Source organism: Aquarana catesbeiana, linkage group LG07 (genome assembly GCF_042186555.1).
Source record: "Aquarana catesbeiana isolate 2022-GZ linkage group LG07, ASM4218655v1, whole genome shotgun sequence".
Taxonomy (NCBI): Eukaryota; Metazoa; Chordata; class Amphibia; order Anura; family Ranidae; genus Aquarana; species Aquarana catesbeiana.
The window spans coordinates 250,524,109-250,539,492 of NC_133330.1; the positions used below are offsets into that span (position 1 = coordinate 250,524,109).

Consider the following 15,384-nt stretch of genomic DNA (forward strand, 5'->3'; position numbering starts at 1 on the left):
TTGGCGAACGGTTCAAGGTTGAGCAAACCTGAATTTGCAAGGCGTTGCACAGTGCATTCTAAGCCCTGATTGGGAAAAGCTTTGCCCAATCAGGGTGCAGTAAATAGCTGGTTGTTAAGGAGCGGGGCTGGGAAGCCGTCTGCGGCATTCCTAACAACTGATGAATCATCAGCTGTCAATGGGCTTCCCCGCTGACAGCTGAATAAAAATAAACATTGCCAGCAATAAAAAATGGGGTGGGACCACCAGGTGATGAAGTCAGGTGGCTCCGCCCCTTTCCTATATAAGAACTGTCAAACGGCAGAGCCTGCAGTAGGCGGTCAGCCTTCATTGATGGCAGTTTTTTTTTCGGGTCAGGCAGTGGCGGCGAACGTCGGATCTACATTGGGGAATGTTGTTTTGTTTTAATGAAGGATTTGTCAAAAATCTGTCTAGTGTTTTTATTTCTATTTGACGATTTTTGGGTGAATGGGTAGGGGTACAACTCATTCACATGGCGGGGGCTGGGATCTTGTGGCTTCCAGATATCGATAAGCCCCCTGCTCGCAGATCCCCACAACCATAGCCGAGGGTTGTGGAGAAGAGACCCTTATTCCCATTGGGGACAAGGTGCTTTGGGTTGGGGGTTGGGCAGAGCTCTTCCTGCCCCAAAGCACCCACCCCCTATTTTGAGGGCATGTGGCCTGGTATGGTTCAGGAGGAGGGGTGCTCGCTCGTCCCTCCTTTTCTGGCGTGACAGGCTGCGTGCTTGGATAAGGGTCTGGTATGGATTTTGAGGGGTGGGGTTCCCCTTAAATCCATACCAGACCCGAAGGCCTTGGATGAAAGGAGCGACATCCGATATCACTTCGGCATTATGGCCTTAAAGGGATGAATTTTTTCATCTTGTATCAGCAAAAATACTTTTTTATTTTTTGCTTTTAAGTGTAAATGTGAGATCTGAGGTCTTTCTGACCCCGGATCTTGCAATAAAAAAGCCCTGTCATGCTTATTTATATTACAGGGGATGTTTACAATAGTCATAGGGATGTTTACAATAATAAGAATAAAAGTGATAAAAAAAAAAAATTAAAGGGACAGTGTAAAAAAGAAAGTGTTAAAAAGAATAGGAAAAAAAAACTCCTTAAAGTGCCCCGCCCCTCCGAGCTTGCACGCTGAAGCGAACGCATATGTAAGCTGCACCCACCTATGTAAACGGTGTTCAAATCACATATGTGAGGTATCGTCGCAATCATTAGAGCAAGAGCAATAGTTCTAGCATTAGACCTCCTCTGTAACTCTAAACAGGTAACCTGTAAACATTTTTAAATTGTCACCTATGGATATTTTTATGTACTGTAGTTTATCGCCATTCCACGAGCACATGCAATTTGAAAGCATGACATGTTAGGTATTTACTCAGCATAGCATAATGTTTCACATTTTTTTTTAAATTTACACTTTTTTTTGTTTATAGCCCAAAAAATGAAAACTGCTGAGGTGATCAAATACCACCAAAAAAATCTTTATTTGTGGGGAAAAAAAAAGACAAAATGTTGTTTGTGTACAACGTCGCCTGACCGTGCAATTGTCAGTTTAAAAAAATGGCCTGGTCATTAAGGGGGTAAATCCTTCCAGTCCTTAAGTGGTTAATTACGCATTGGATTTTTCCAATTTTAAGTAAGGTATTAAACATTCAAAGTTCAGACAACCCCAATAATATAAATTACTCTCCAGTTCAGCATGTAGTTTGTTTCACCTTTAGTTCCATTTTTAAAACGTCATCTTGAAGTCCTTCGTCTGCATATTTTTAAATGTTTCCTCTTCAATAATATTGCTCCTAGCAATCCGAATATTAGAGGAAGAACAATTCCGGATTATGCCTGTGACCCATTTCCTTTATGGCTTTAATTTCATTGTTAAAATGCTTCTTTTTTTAACAGCTTTATTAAATAGAAGTCTAATGCTATAATAAATACATATAAGTATTTAACATAGTAAGCTGCTACTTTTGTTGCCAAGAAATAAAAGTCCGACATTGGATAAAGGATAAGTGTTCCATTAAGTAACAATACATTATAAAGAGTTTTGCTGAATCACAATAGAGTCTTAAAAGTGTCTGCACTTCTTAAAAGTTTTATAAACCGCAGCCTCAATGAGTGCTACTGTGTGTATGACAGTTTTTAAGTAACCAAGTTATTTATTCTTTTATTAAGAGCCTTGTCACTAACATGAGGCCTTCTACGGGAAACCAAGTTTGTAAATGGTGCTTGAACAGGTGTATGATTCTCTTAGTGGAAAAGCAGCCTTTGATTGAACAGCCGTGGGAACAGACTGTATGTGTAAACACAGTTTAGACTTCTTTGTGTCTTAAAGTAGGGGACAGTTATGAAAACTGTTCATATTAGGTAGTGAAGAACCTCAGGGGTTTGACATAATACCCAATCAAATTTTAGCTTTCACTACCTAAACTTTTTTTAAATTTAAAACGGAACTCCACCCAAAAGGGGGTGTTCCACTTTAGGGCCTCCTCCCCCACTCCTCTTTGACATTTGGTATTTTTTTGGGATGGGGGGGTGAGCGGGTACCTGGTTTTGGCAGGTACCTGCTCCCACTTCCCCTCGGATCGCCTAGGCGATCTGAGTGTAAGTTCTCCTTTCCCACCTCCCCTAACTGCAGTCTTCTCCCACACGTCACAGGTCCCAGAAGACTGCGGGACCATTCATAATGTGCAGTGCGCCTCGTGCATGCACAGTGGGCACCCGGCTGTGGAGTGCCCACAGTTAAGATGCCATTGCCAAGGACCAAAGATGGTCCCCAGTGCGCCTTCGGGAGAGCATAGCATTGGATCCTGGTTCAGGTAAGCCTCTATTAAAAGTCAGCAGCTACAGTTTTTCAGCTGCTGACTTTAAGTTTTCAGAACTGGAGCTCCTCTTTTAGGCTGGGTTCCCACTGCAGCATGGAACGGCTCGCAGCAGGGGTCCAGTGCGTCCCCATTCAACGTTTCAGGTCCACTGATGATCAATGCCCTGATTACAATATTGCAATATAGTGTCACAAATTAGTGCCCATCATTGTCCACCAATGCCCACTATCAGTGCCCACCAGTGGCAGAAATCAGTGCCCACAAGTGCCACCAATCAGTGCCCATTAGCGATGCCAGTCAGTGCTGGCAATCAGTGCCACCTATCAGTGCTGCCCATCAGTGCCACCCATCAATGCCCATCGATGCCCATCAGTACCGCCTATCCGTGCCACCTATTAGTGCCCATCAGTGCCATGTAACAGTGCCCATTAGTGTCGCCTATCAGTGCTCATCAGTGCCACCTATAAGTGCCTATAAGTGCGTCATATTAGTGCCTCCTCATCAGTGCCACCTAATCAGTGACCATAAGTGCCACCTCATCAATGCCCACCAGTTCAGCCTATCAGTGCCCATCAGTGCCACCTCATCAGCGCACATCAGTAAAGGCGAAAAATTGCTTGGTTTCAAAATTTACTGAGAGAAAAAAGTAAGAAACATTTTTTTTTTTCAAAATTTTTGGTCTTTTTTTTTATTTTTGTAAAAAATAAAAAACCCAGCAGTGATTAAATACCACCAAAAGAAAGCTCTATTTGTGTGACAAAAATGATAAAAAATTTCTTTGGGTACAGTGTAGCACGACCGCGCAATTGTCATTCAAAATGTGACAGCGCTGAAAGCTGAAAAATGGCCTGGGCAGGAAGGGGGTATAAGTGCCCGGTAGGCAAGTGGTTACATATGGTGGCTGCATTCGTTTTCTTTCTTTTTAGAAGCCAAGAACATTTTCAGCAAATCTGGAAAATGCCCGTTGATTCTGTTAGAAATGCAGTTTCCGTGTCACATGCTGTATGGCAGTGTTTCTCAACCTTTTTTCAGTCAATGCACCCTTTAAAATCTTGGACAGTCTTGAGGCACCCCGTTCTAAAATGAAAAAATTATTATAATAGATTTACATAATGCAGCAACATCCACACACGAAGGACACCCAACATAAGAGGTGATTTATTCTTCCAAAGCAAATACATTTTGCACACTGGTACTGACTAGTATTTCAATGCTTCTCTTCTCCCTCAGTTTTATTCCGTCGCTGAGCTAATGTGACCCTGCTGCTGAGGGAGAAGGGCAGGGGAGGGTCAAACAAGGTTGCTATGCAGGTACCCATTGTCCTCCTTATCCACTGATGATGTCATTTGTTGTGATAATGTAGGCAGCTGGAATGTTGTAATGGGGCACAATGAAAGCCTGTGGCCTGTATGCAATTTTCGGGCAATTTTTAGGCATTTTGTCAAGACACTGCTGAAGGAACCTCAAGGCACCCCAGGTTGGAAAAGGTTTCTGTATGCTGCACTGAAGAATATCTTCTTCCTAGCTATCTTCTGTAAATTACTTATGCCCTGTCCAATGTAATGGAGATGAATGTATCCACATGTTTGTAGCCCATATGAGGAGGGCAGCCTAGTGGAACAACTATGGCTCTTTCCATAGATATAGTGGAGAGGTAACACAGCCACCCAGGACAGGAAGTGTATTATTTGTAGTCTTACCAGGTACGCACATTTTTTGATGCTGGGTTTAGATACACCTTAAAGCTGAATTTCAAGCAAATAAAAACACCAATTCATGCAGGTATGTGTTCATTAAAAAAAAAAACTAAGTGTAATGTACGTACCTGAATTTGACTAAGTATCAGCCTCATGTAAAGCAGAGGAATGAGCCAACCAGGTTTATTGTAGTGTTCATGTGCTAATAAGTAGCATGCAGATATTAGGAAAGAGCAGAGTGATAGTTGAGCTTCTCCTATTGTGACCAATCATGGTCTTTTTGTGGGCTGTGCTGTCTGGCAGGATTGTGTACACCTCAGGAAAGAATGGACAGAAATACTCTTTTACAGGTAAACCAGCTCCCTTTTATGTATTTCAGCTGTGTATTTAGCAGATTGCTTGGAGTTGAGCTTTAGGCTTAAATAATGCCACATTTTTGACCCTCCAGTGAGTCAGCTGCAAAGCACTCCTGGTGAGTGATCAAGTGACCCTTGTTTTACTTGCAAATGTATTGCCTGTTTTATCTCCATTTTCTCTTATCTTTTTCAGTGAGTTTTTATTGAAGAAATTACCAATGATGGTTTATGTAAACAGAAAAAAACAACTGTGCACCATACAAAGAAGATTCTAACATATCTTGCCTTCTAATGCTACTTGCTGCAATGGCCAGTTATAGGTGGGGGGGCAGTGGCTTCCTTTTTTGTATTATTGGTTTATTAATACTGACACCTTTGCAGCCATTGTGCTATGTACTGGGTGTTCAATAGCCAAATGCTAATACAGAATTGTAGAGCAGAACTGAGTGGCAGGGTAAACCTCATAAGGTGGAGTAGCAACATGACCCTAGTGCCACTGAGACTCTCCAACTAACGTGTTTCAACGGATGCACCTTCTTCATCAGAGCAAAGCCTGATGAAGAGAGTACGACCCTTGAAATGTGTTATCTAGCGAGTCTTGGTGTCACCATGGCCATTTTGATACTCCATCTTATCAGGATTATCCTGCAACTCAGTTCTGCTCTATAATTCTGTATTAGCATTTGGCTATTGTGAGTTTGCACTCTTTTTCCAATAAAGTCTATCTGGTAATGCACAAGGCCTTTGCGCCCTTTGTTTTTTTTTTTTTCTATACTTGACATATATATTAATGAATACAGAACCACATTCGTTTGTGCCTTTTTGAATGGAGTTCAGCTTAACAATATTAACTCACGCTGCAACCTGTTCACCTGACATCATAAGAAACCTGAGCATTACCTCAATGTAATAATGTAACAATAAATGTTCCTTTGCCTACTGAAACACTAATGGATTTCTTTTTCACATGACTGCTAGTTTGAACATGAGTGTGTAATCCATTGACATACTTAAAACACCTTCCTGCCAGTGTCATGAGCAGTGAATCCTTTTTGTTAGTCAGTTAAACAGTTTCTTTTTTTACAAAGGAATTGCATGGATAAGTGCAAGCCGGAATAGTTTTCTAAAATGAGCCATTAGTGTGCTGGGCCATTAGTAAAAACTATTACCACTCAAACCATGTTTCCATTTAATCCCTAAAAAAAGGCCACATCACTAAAATATTTCTTTTAATACTTGGCTGAAAGGGAACCGGAGAAGTAAACGTATATAAAAACGTACAGATTTCTGTTTTCTATTGTTCACAGCAGCTCAATGGACCTGTGTGTGATCCGACGTTGCATTTAGTATAGCTAATGCTTTCCAAACTCACTTTGCATTATGTCTGCTCATTTGCTTCATCGGTCACAAATTTCCCAGCATGCACTACAGATTTTGGATATATGTTGATGGGCAGTTTTTTAAAATAAAATTAAGATTTACATAGGCATGCCAGATGAATAAGGGCTAGTATTTAGTCACTTATATTGGTAATGGCCCTCCTGATCTTATGGCAGCAGATAGCTGCCATAACCCCGGTATCGTATTCGTACTAAGGGTGATCTGGCATCAGATAAAAGTGGTCCCGTGGGTGCCCACGGGATCACTTTTAGAGGCGGCGGGAGAAGTGCCCCCTGCCACTTCCCGGTCGTGTCCGGGCTTACCGAAGCCATCGGTAAAGCTCAGAAGTGATCCGATGCGGCCATTTGCTGGGCACGAAGACGAGTAAGGCCACTCGTCTCTATGCCCTCGGTGGACTGGAGCGACCTCTGACGTCACTTCCAGTTCTCGGGCCAAAACAAATCATTTATTTTTTTTTTTTTATTCAAAATGCAAAAAAAAAAGTTTTTCTTTTGCTTTTAAAGGTAAATTAGAGATTTGGGGTATTTGACCACAGATCTCTCAATAAAGAGGACCTGTCATCCTTATTTCTATTACAAGGGATGTTTACATTCCTTGTAATAGGAATACAATTAATTAAAAAAAAAAAACAAAATAAAGGGACAGTGTAAAAATAAAAGTGAAATAAGGAAAAAAACTTAAAGCGCCCCATCCCTCCGTGCTTGCGCGCAGAAGCAAATGCATACATAAGTCGTGCGTGCATATGTAAATGGTTTTCAAACCACGCATGTGAGGTATCATTGTGATCATTAGAGAGCCATAATTCTAGTGCAAGACCTCCTCTGTAACTCTGAACAGGTAACCTGTAGAAAAATTGAAAGTGTCGCCTATGGAGATTTTTAAGTACCATAGTTTGTCGCCATTCCACAAGCGCAATTTTAAAGCATGACATGTATATCTATTTACTAAGCATAACATTGTCTTTCAAATTATACAAAAAATGGGGTAACTATTGTGTTTTTTTTTTTTTAAATTAATTAAATTCAAAGTGTATTTTTTCCCAAAAAATTGCGTTTGAAAGACTGCTGCGCAAATACTGTGTGACATAAAAGATTGTAATGATCGTCATTTTATTCTCTAGGGTCTCTGCTAAAAAAAAAAAATATATATATATATATATATATATATATATATATATATATATATATATATATATATATATATATATTGTTGGGGGGTTCTAAGTAATTTTCTGGAAAAAAAATACTAATTTAAACTTGTAAACAAAAGGGCCTGGTCAGTAAGTGGTTAAAACCCGACTATTTTATTTCCCCTAGAAGCCACGTGTATGCTTTACACTCTCTGTCTCTCCTCTTTCTCTCTTTCTAACATCTTAACATCATAAAACAAAGTTTAGTTCAAGATGGTCTCCCCAGCGGGAACTGAAAAAAGAACTAAACACAACCATGCCATGCCCACTGCAACTCAATCATTTGTTATTTTAGGAGAATACCAAGGAGTTAAAGAAGAAGACGAAGTGTGCTTATCCACTTGCCTGACCAAAACTAACGCTCTCTCCCACTTCCACCATGCCATGGCCCATTGCAATGTGTACAAATACATACATTTGTTTTGTACTGGCTGTGCCTATGCAGTCTCTCGCAACAGGCGTAATTTTTGGTAAACCTAACCCACTGATCTGTGACAGAACTTTTAGCCTCCATTCACACTGGTGCAACTTGTCATGTGATTTGACAGTTCCCAATCACATAAGTCGCACCCCTTTGCCGTTAATGGAACCATTTATATTGCTGCTACTCATGTCACAGCGATTTATGAAAAAGGTTCCTGCACTACTTTTTACTGATTTCATTGCAAGCTGCATAGACTTCTGTTAAATGAAGTCGCAAGCTGTAATGAAATTGGCAGTGAAAATCGTTCCAATGTGTGGATTTGAAATCATGCTGAAGTAGCGCGATTTCAAAGCTGCATTGGTGTGAACCAGGGCTTAGGCTGCTACGCTCATACAGACAGCAAAGGAATGTAAAAATAGGCAGTTGATTATTTTTACCCCTGATCACCAACCTACAAGTTAACATGACATACTCCCAGGTCCACAATCTTTGCCTCGGCCATGATGCTCCGCTTTACGATGTATCAAAATAATGGGGCATGTTTCATTGGCCATACTGAAGTTTTGAAGTCAATGGGACTGCTGTACAACCATGTGTCAAATCCTTGGCACACGGTTGCGGTTCAGTATTTCAAAATACAATGCTGTGAAAAAGTATTTTCCCCCTTTCTGATTTTTTTTTTGCATATTTGTCACACTTAAATGACTCAGATCATCAAACAAATTATATTATTACAAAAAGATAACCCGAGTAAATACAAAATGCAGTTTTTAAATGATGGTTTAATTTATTAAGGCAAAAAAGCTGTCCAAACCTGCCTGGCTTTATGTGAAAAAGTAATTGCCCCCTAAACCTAATAACTGGTTGTGCCATCCTTGGCAGCAACAACTGCAATCAAGCGTTTGCGATAACTGGCAATGAGTCTTTCACATTGCTGTGGAGCAATTTTGGCCCACTCTTCTTCACAGAATTGTTTTAATTCAGCCACATTGGAGGGTTTTCCAGCATGAACGGCCTGTGAAAGAACATGATACAGCATCTCAATTGGATTTGAGTCCGGGCTTTGACTAGGCCACTCCAAAACCTAAATCCTGCTTTGTTTGAACCATTTGGAGGTGGACTTGCTGTTGTGTCTCGGATCATTGTCCTTCTGCATAACCCAAGTGCACTTGAGCTTGAGGTCATGAACTGATGGCCGGACATTCTCCTTTAGGATTTTCTGGTAGAGTTCCGAATTCATGGTTTCATCAATTATGGTAAGTCGTCCAGTTCCTGAAGCTGCAAAGCAGCCCCAGTCTATCGCGCTACCACCACCATGTCTGACTGTTGGTATGATCTTGTTATGAAATGCTGTATTAGTTTTATGCCAGATGTAACGGGACGCACACCTTCTAAAAAGTAAAATTTTTGTCTCATCAGTCCACAGAATATTTGCCTAAAAGTCTTGGAGATAATCAAGATGTTTTTTGGTAAATGTGAGATGAGCCTTTGTGTTCTTTTTGGTCAGCAGTGACTTTGGCCTTGGAACTCTCCCATGAATGCCATTTTTGCCCAGTCTCTTTCTTATTGTTGAATCATGAACACTGATCTTACCTGAGGGAAGTGAGGCCTGCAGTTCTTTAGATGTTCTGGGTTCTTTTATGACCACCTGGATGAGTCGTCGTCATTCTCTTGGAGTAATTTCTGTAGGCCGGCCACTCCTGGAAAGGTTCACCACTGTTTCAAGTTATCTCCATTTGTGGATAAAGACTCCCCGTGGTTCACTGGGGCTCCAAAGCCTTAGAAATCCCTACTAGGCGGATACATGTACATTACTTAGTTTCTAATCTGTTCTTTTTTTAGATTGTGATGATATTTGGCTTTTTGTGATCTGATAGCATGCTTCACTTTGTCAGACAGCTTCTATTTATGTGATTTCTTGATTCAATAGGTCTGGCAGTAATCAGGCCTGGGTGTGGCAAATGAAATTTAACTCAGCTTTCCAAAAAATGGTGGTTAATCACAGTTCATTCGTGATTCAGCATGGGAGGGGGCAATTACTTTTTAACATAGGGCCAGGCAGGTTTGAACAGCTTTTTTCCCTTAATAAATGAAATAATAATTAAAAAACTGCATCTTGGATTTACTCGGGTTATCTTTGTGTAATATTAACCACTATATACCATATAGCAGAATGACAGCAGCAAAGTGGTTGTGCTATCCTGACCGGATGTCATATGACGTGATCAGGACAACACAGCCGGCGCGCAGCGCAGCGATCAGAGGTACGGTGTGTCAGTCTGACACACCACAACTTTGATCATGGTATGGAGCCTCTAACATGGGCTTCTTTCCACGTGATCAGCTTTACCAATCACAGCTGATCATCGCGTGAACCAGGAAGTGCCGGTAAACGGCTTTCCTTAGTTCACGCTGACAGGGAGAGCCGATCGGTGGCTCTCCCTGTCGGGGGGGGCTGTACTGATAATCAACATATTGATTATCATCACAGCCCCCATCAAAGGTGCCCATTAACTGCCAGCATGTCCCCATAATAAACGCCTGTCAGTGCCCACAACAGTGTCAATCAGTGCCAAAAAAAGTGCCAATCAGTGCCCCATCAGTAATGCCTGTCAGTTCCCCATCAAGGTGCCACTCAGTAATGCCTGTCAGTAGCTCCTCATCAGTGTGGCCTATCCAGTGCCACCTATCAGTGCCCATCAGTGTTGCCTATCAGTGCCCATCAGTTTTGTTTTTTTTAATTGTCGGTCTTTTTCGTTTATAGCGCAAAATTTAAAAACTGCAGAGGTGATCAAATACCACTAAAAGAAAGCTCTATTTGTGGGAAGAATATGATTAAAAATTTCGTTTGAGTACAGCGTTACATGACCGTGCAATTGTCATTCAAAGTGTGACAGCGCTGAAAGCTAAAAATTGTCCTGGGCAGCAAGGGGGGAAAAGTGCTTGGTATTGAAGTGGTTAAAATTAGTTTGATGATCTGAATCATTTAAGTGTGAGAAATATGCAAAAAAATAAAAAATCTGGAAGGGGGCAAATACTTTTTTCACAGCACTCTAAAATCCCTCTAGGGATAAAAATGTACACACACACATACACACTCATAAATAATTGTAAACCAACATTTTAAAATGTATTAAAACATAGATGGTGTCAGTAGTTTTTTTTTTTTAATTAAAAATATATTATGTTTTAATTTTTTTTTTTTTTTTACATTTTTTTAGAATTCCAATTGTTTTGAGACACTGTGTTTATTTCAATATGGAAGGGGCAGGTAAATTACATATTTACCATCCCCTTCCCCCACTCTCCAGCTTAAAACGTCCCCTGCAGCAACTGGAGGGTGAGGAGAGGAGGTAAGCCATCAGCACTGGGCAGGGGACAGGACACAGAGGCCTGAGCAGCAGGGGGAATCTGTGCCGCATGGGGTGATTAGGGTGTCCCCAGGCACACCCTGTGAGCACACCTATGATTGTAGTATAGATATTGGAATCCCTCCTTTTAATGTGTAATATATTTGTTTGCGTAAAGGAAAAAAATCTGCAGAATTTTAAAATGTGTGTTAAAAAAGCAGGCATTCATAAGGTGACAGTATTGCCTCCTGAACATCTGCAAACCACCGCTCAACCACCTTTGAAACATGATTACCATGGATTGCTTAGAGGGGCGCTAAAGTCCACTACTAGTGTGAAAGGAGCCTTACTGTAAACAACAAAACTAATTTCTTGGTATAAAGGCAGATTATATTAATATAAGCAGTTATTCTATGTATGCCGTGGAAGCAACCATTGCAAGAATAGCCATCAAGTCTAAACTTTAGGAAATAATAAAAAAAATAAAATTCAAGTATAACAATCTATCTAAAACAGTATTTTTTTTTTTTTTTTTTAACAGGTGTTTTATGTGGTACTGCAATAACCTGTACGTAAAAGCCAGATTATCTTCATTTTCCATCAAGGCCAGATCTCTGCAGGAGCAAGGAAGAATTGGGCTGCAGAGTCCGATGGCTCAGAATTCCTTAACAAGTGTGGTGAACAGAACTGAGACAGAGAAGCAGACAGCAGTTACACCAAAAGACACCCTCAGCCTCAAGCTGTCTGTATGACTGGAGGAGAGTCAGGACTGAACCCAAGGAAAGCCCAAAGGCAGAGGGGAAAACAGATTGATTTTCAGTGAGTCATTTAGCTTCTGGATTGGATGCAGCTCTCCCCTGCTGGCAATTTGGCTTGGTATAAATAGGACACACACTGACTGAGTAGCTTAAAATAATTATATGTAGAAATCCCCAAAACGGCTCACCATCCAAATATTTCCTTTTGTGTGAATATAGACTGAACAAATTACATTTACATTATTAAATATGAAATCATTGGATTTACCTCAATTTCGCATTAAGCAGGAAACTGGACACCATTCAAATCTACTGCCACTAATGGGTCTGTGCTTGCTGTGTCAGTTGTGAGTGGGTGTTAGTACAATATCCATTTGTCTGCACAGAAATGTGATGGGATCATGTCTATATATTGAGAACACAAAGCCACAATCTACAGGACTTCAAATATATATTTAGCATCCACCCATATGCTGTGATAGGAAAAGCAAAACAAATGAATTGAAGGTTATAAAAGCAACGTTACATTCTGCACTGAATATACACTTTATTTTAGATGTATGGCACAATGTAATTGTAAAATGTATGGCATTATGTAATTACAAAGTATCTCAGACTTTTTGACAAACTTGACAACATCAAGGACATCAAAATAAGCTTTGTAAATAGCATTTATTACTTTTTTCCAGTAAAGTCTGCGCATGCTTTTAAAGTGTTCATTGTGCCAAATAAGATGCATTCAATCTTGTTTGTTTCTATGTTGGTCTCTTTACAATTATTGACAGCTGGCAAGTGTTTTGCATAGACAAAACATTTCAACAGTGTTTAATTCCAAAAACTAAATTTCAGTTCTTCCTATTGAGCACAATAATTACTTCAAGAACCTGCATGGGGAAACATGATCAGTAATAGCATTTACATAGGTAATTACATTCTTGTATTTAAAAAAAAAATGTATTGCATTTGAATGCCCGCTTCCAGCCAAAGCATATTTTTTTTTTTTAGTTTACGGTAGAGTAAGGAAAGGGTTCAAAGGTCTGTGAGGTTTGTTTGCATTTGCCATCAAGGAGATCCTCTTTTTTTTTTTTTTTACACGTGTTTCTTTTTTATCTTTTTCATAATTCACTACTATCTTTGTCCAATGATAGAGATTCTATTTTTCTTTTTATGATTTCCTGTGTCCGCATTGGGTGATTTTCCTTTCAGAGTTTACAGACTTCTGCCTGCCAACTCTCACAAGAAGACAATTCTGCACTGTGTGGGTGCGTCATCTTGCTAGATTTGGGCTACTTGGCATTCCCAGTATCTCGTTGGAAGAATGGTGAAGTTGCCCTCTTAATTATAAAAGCTGAGGAAAAGGTAAGTATATTATCTAAAGTCTCCTCCCCCCACAATTTTTTTAATTGTAAGGGAGCCATCACTAAAAATGTAGACCTTGCTTGGAGTACACTTTAATTACTATGCCAATGGGGTGTATACATATCCCCACTAAAAGGATGGTAGTTATTAGAGAAGAAAAAAAATATTATTGGTATTGAGACCTTTTTTTAAACCTTTATAACAGTGACTAACCCCTGTCGTTCTATAATGATTCTGCATATTGTCAAGCTATATGGATCATTCAATACCAGACACAAAAACTGGCAGGGGTTTTACTCTTCCCATATTCTACTAAACAAATGCATTATTTCTGTCTGTGTAACTATTGGAGAGTTTCCCTTACTTCCTGTCTGGTAAAACATTGTCAGCAGGGCAGGAAGTGAGAATAAATCTCTCTAACTGAGCCTTGATTAGCAGAAAAACTGTCAGGGGTTCTAACCTAGCTCTACTCTATCCAAAACAACAACAAAAAAAATATTTGGCTGGACATACACTATAATAACTTAAACCTGCTAGTTGTGAAAGATTTTCCTGATGCTTTTTTACAGTATTTTAACTTGTATTTAAATGGTGCCTCCTACAAAAAATGTCCTAAATAGAACCTAAGGCTCCATTCACACTAGCATTTTTTTTGTTTTTATTTAAGCTAAAAAAAAGGCTAGGAAAAACGCTGGTAATAGCTTTTTGTAGTAGCGTGGCAGTGATGGCATCTACCCAGGTAAGCTCCTACACTGGACTCTACTCCTGGTAGATTGCTGTAGCAGTGAGGGGATGCAGATGGGTGAGTATCCCTTGCTGGGGAGGGTGGACTATTATTATTAATATTATACAGGATTTATATAGCTATCAGGAGGTATTGTCATTCTACCCTTGATGAGGAGGTGACTGTCTCTTTAACTAGATTTAGCTGAGTATGTTCATGCAAAAGTGAACATGACACAGGTGCTCAGAAAACCACAAGAACTTGAACATTTGCATTTTTATATTATTGTAAAAAATCCTCAGTTTTATCCAACAGAAAGCTATAACGTAAACCAAAATACTGTGTAGCTGCATCTCCCAGGGATATTTAAAGTCCCACTGTTTTATTAAATGAATTGGTTTTCCTTTCTATGTTAAACATTTGATGTGTTCTGTAGGAATAATCGTTCTTTTTTATGCTGTATAGTTATACATGATTTCCATTGCAAGTCATTAATTTTAACAAGGAATATTAAATACAGTACACAGTAACATTTTAAGCAACACTGCTACTGGTTTGAAACTATAATTATCAAAGATGGCATATTTTTGCATAGATTTTTTATTTTTTTTTGCATATGTAAATGTAGCACATTTCATCCAAGCATTTATTTTAAAAAGTTTGGTTTTAAAAGATTACTTTTTAATTAGTGTTTTTTGACATTTTGCTAAAAGTTTGCACGTCGAAATAAAAGGTGTCCATATGTGAACTGTTGATGGTAATTAAAATAGTACTTGAAAATAAATGTATTTTACTGAACACTCCAGCTGGCAATGGACTGTAGGGAAATATTTTGTCTAATAAATTGTTATTAAAATTTTGTCATTTTGTGCTTCTTTTAATCTGTAAGCGTATTCGAATGTAAATAATAAAACAAATGTGGTCAAAATCAGTTGGTTTATGAGTCTTCTTACCAAACAGAAATGCTAATAAACGTTGTTTTTTAGATTGTGTAAGGTAATTATTATTACTTTAATTCTAATAAATATTATTGGACCAAAAGTATGTCGAAACCTGGTTGAGTTATATAAGACTTGTTAGACTTCCAATTCCAAAAGCATGGGGAATTCTATAGAATTGCCCTCCTTTGTGCCTGTAACTATATAACTGCCACCACTCTTCTATGGAAGTGCTTGGAAATATGTGCCCATTCAGCCTAAAGAACATTTGTGTGGTTGGGTGGTGATGTTGGATAAGAAGACCTAGGTCACATTTAACATTCCAATGCATCCCAAAGATATT

General features: G+C 39.4%; 1 protein-coding gene across 1 annotated transcript in view; it reads left to right on the forward strand.

Moving 5' to 3' along the window:
* The window catches only part of LOC141103514 (uncharacterized), a 693,174-nt gene extending 678,152 nt beyond the window's left edge, over positions 1-15,022 (forward strand). The window contains exon 5 of the mRNA XM_073593189.1: positions 11,804-15,022. Coding sequence (XP_073449290.1) covers positions 11,804-12,014 — 211 coding nt within the window. The 3' untranslated portion in view covers positions 12,015-15,022. The remainder of the gene's footprint in view (positions 1-11,803) is intronic.
* The last annotated feature ends 362 nt before the right edge of the window (positions 15,023-15,384 follow it).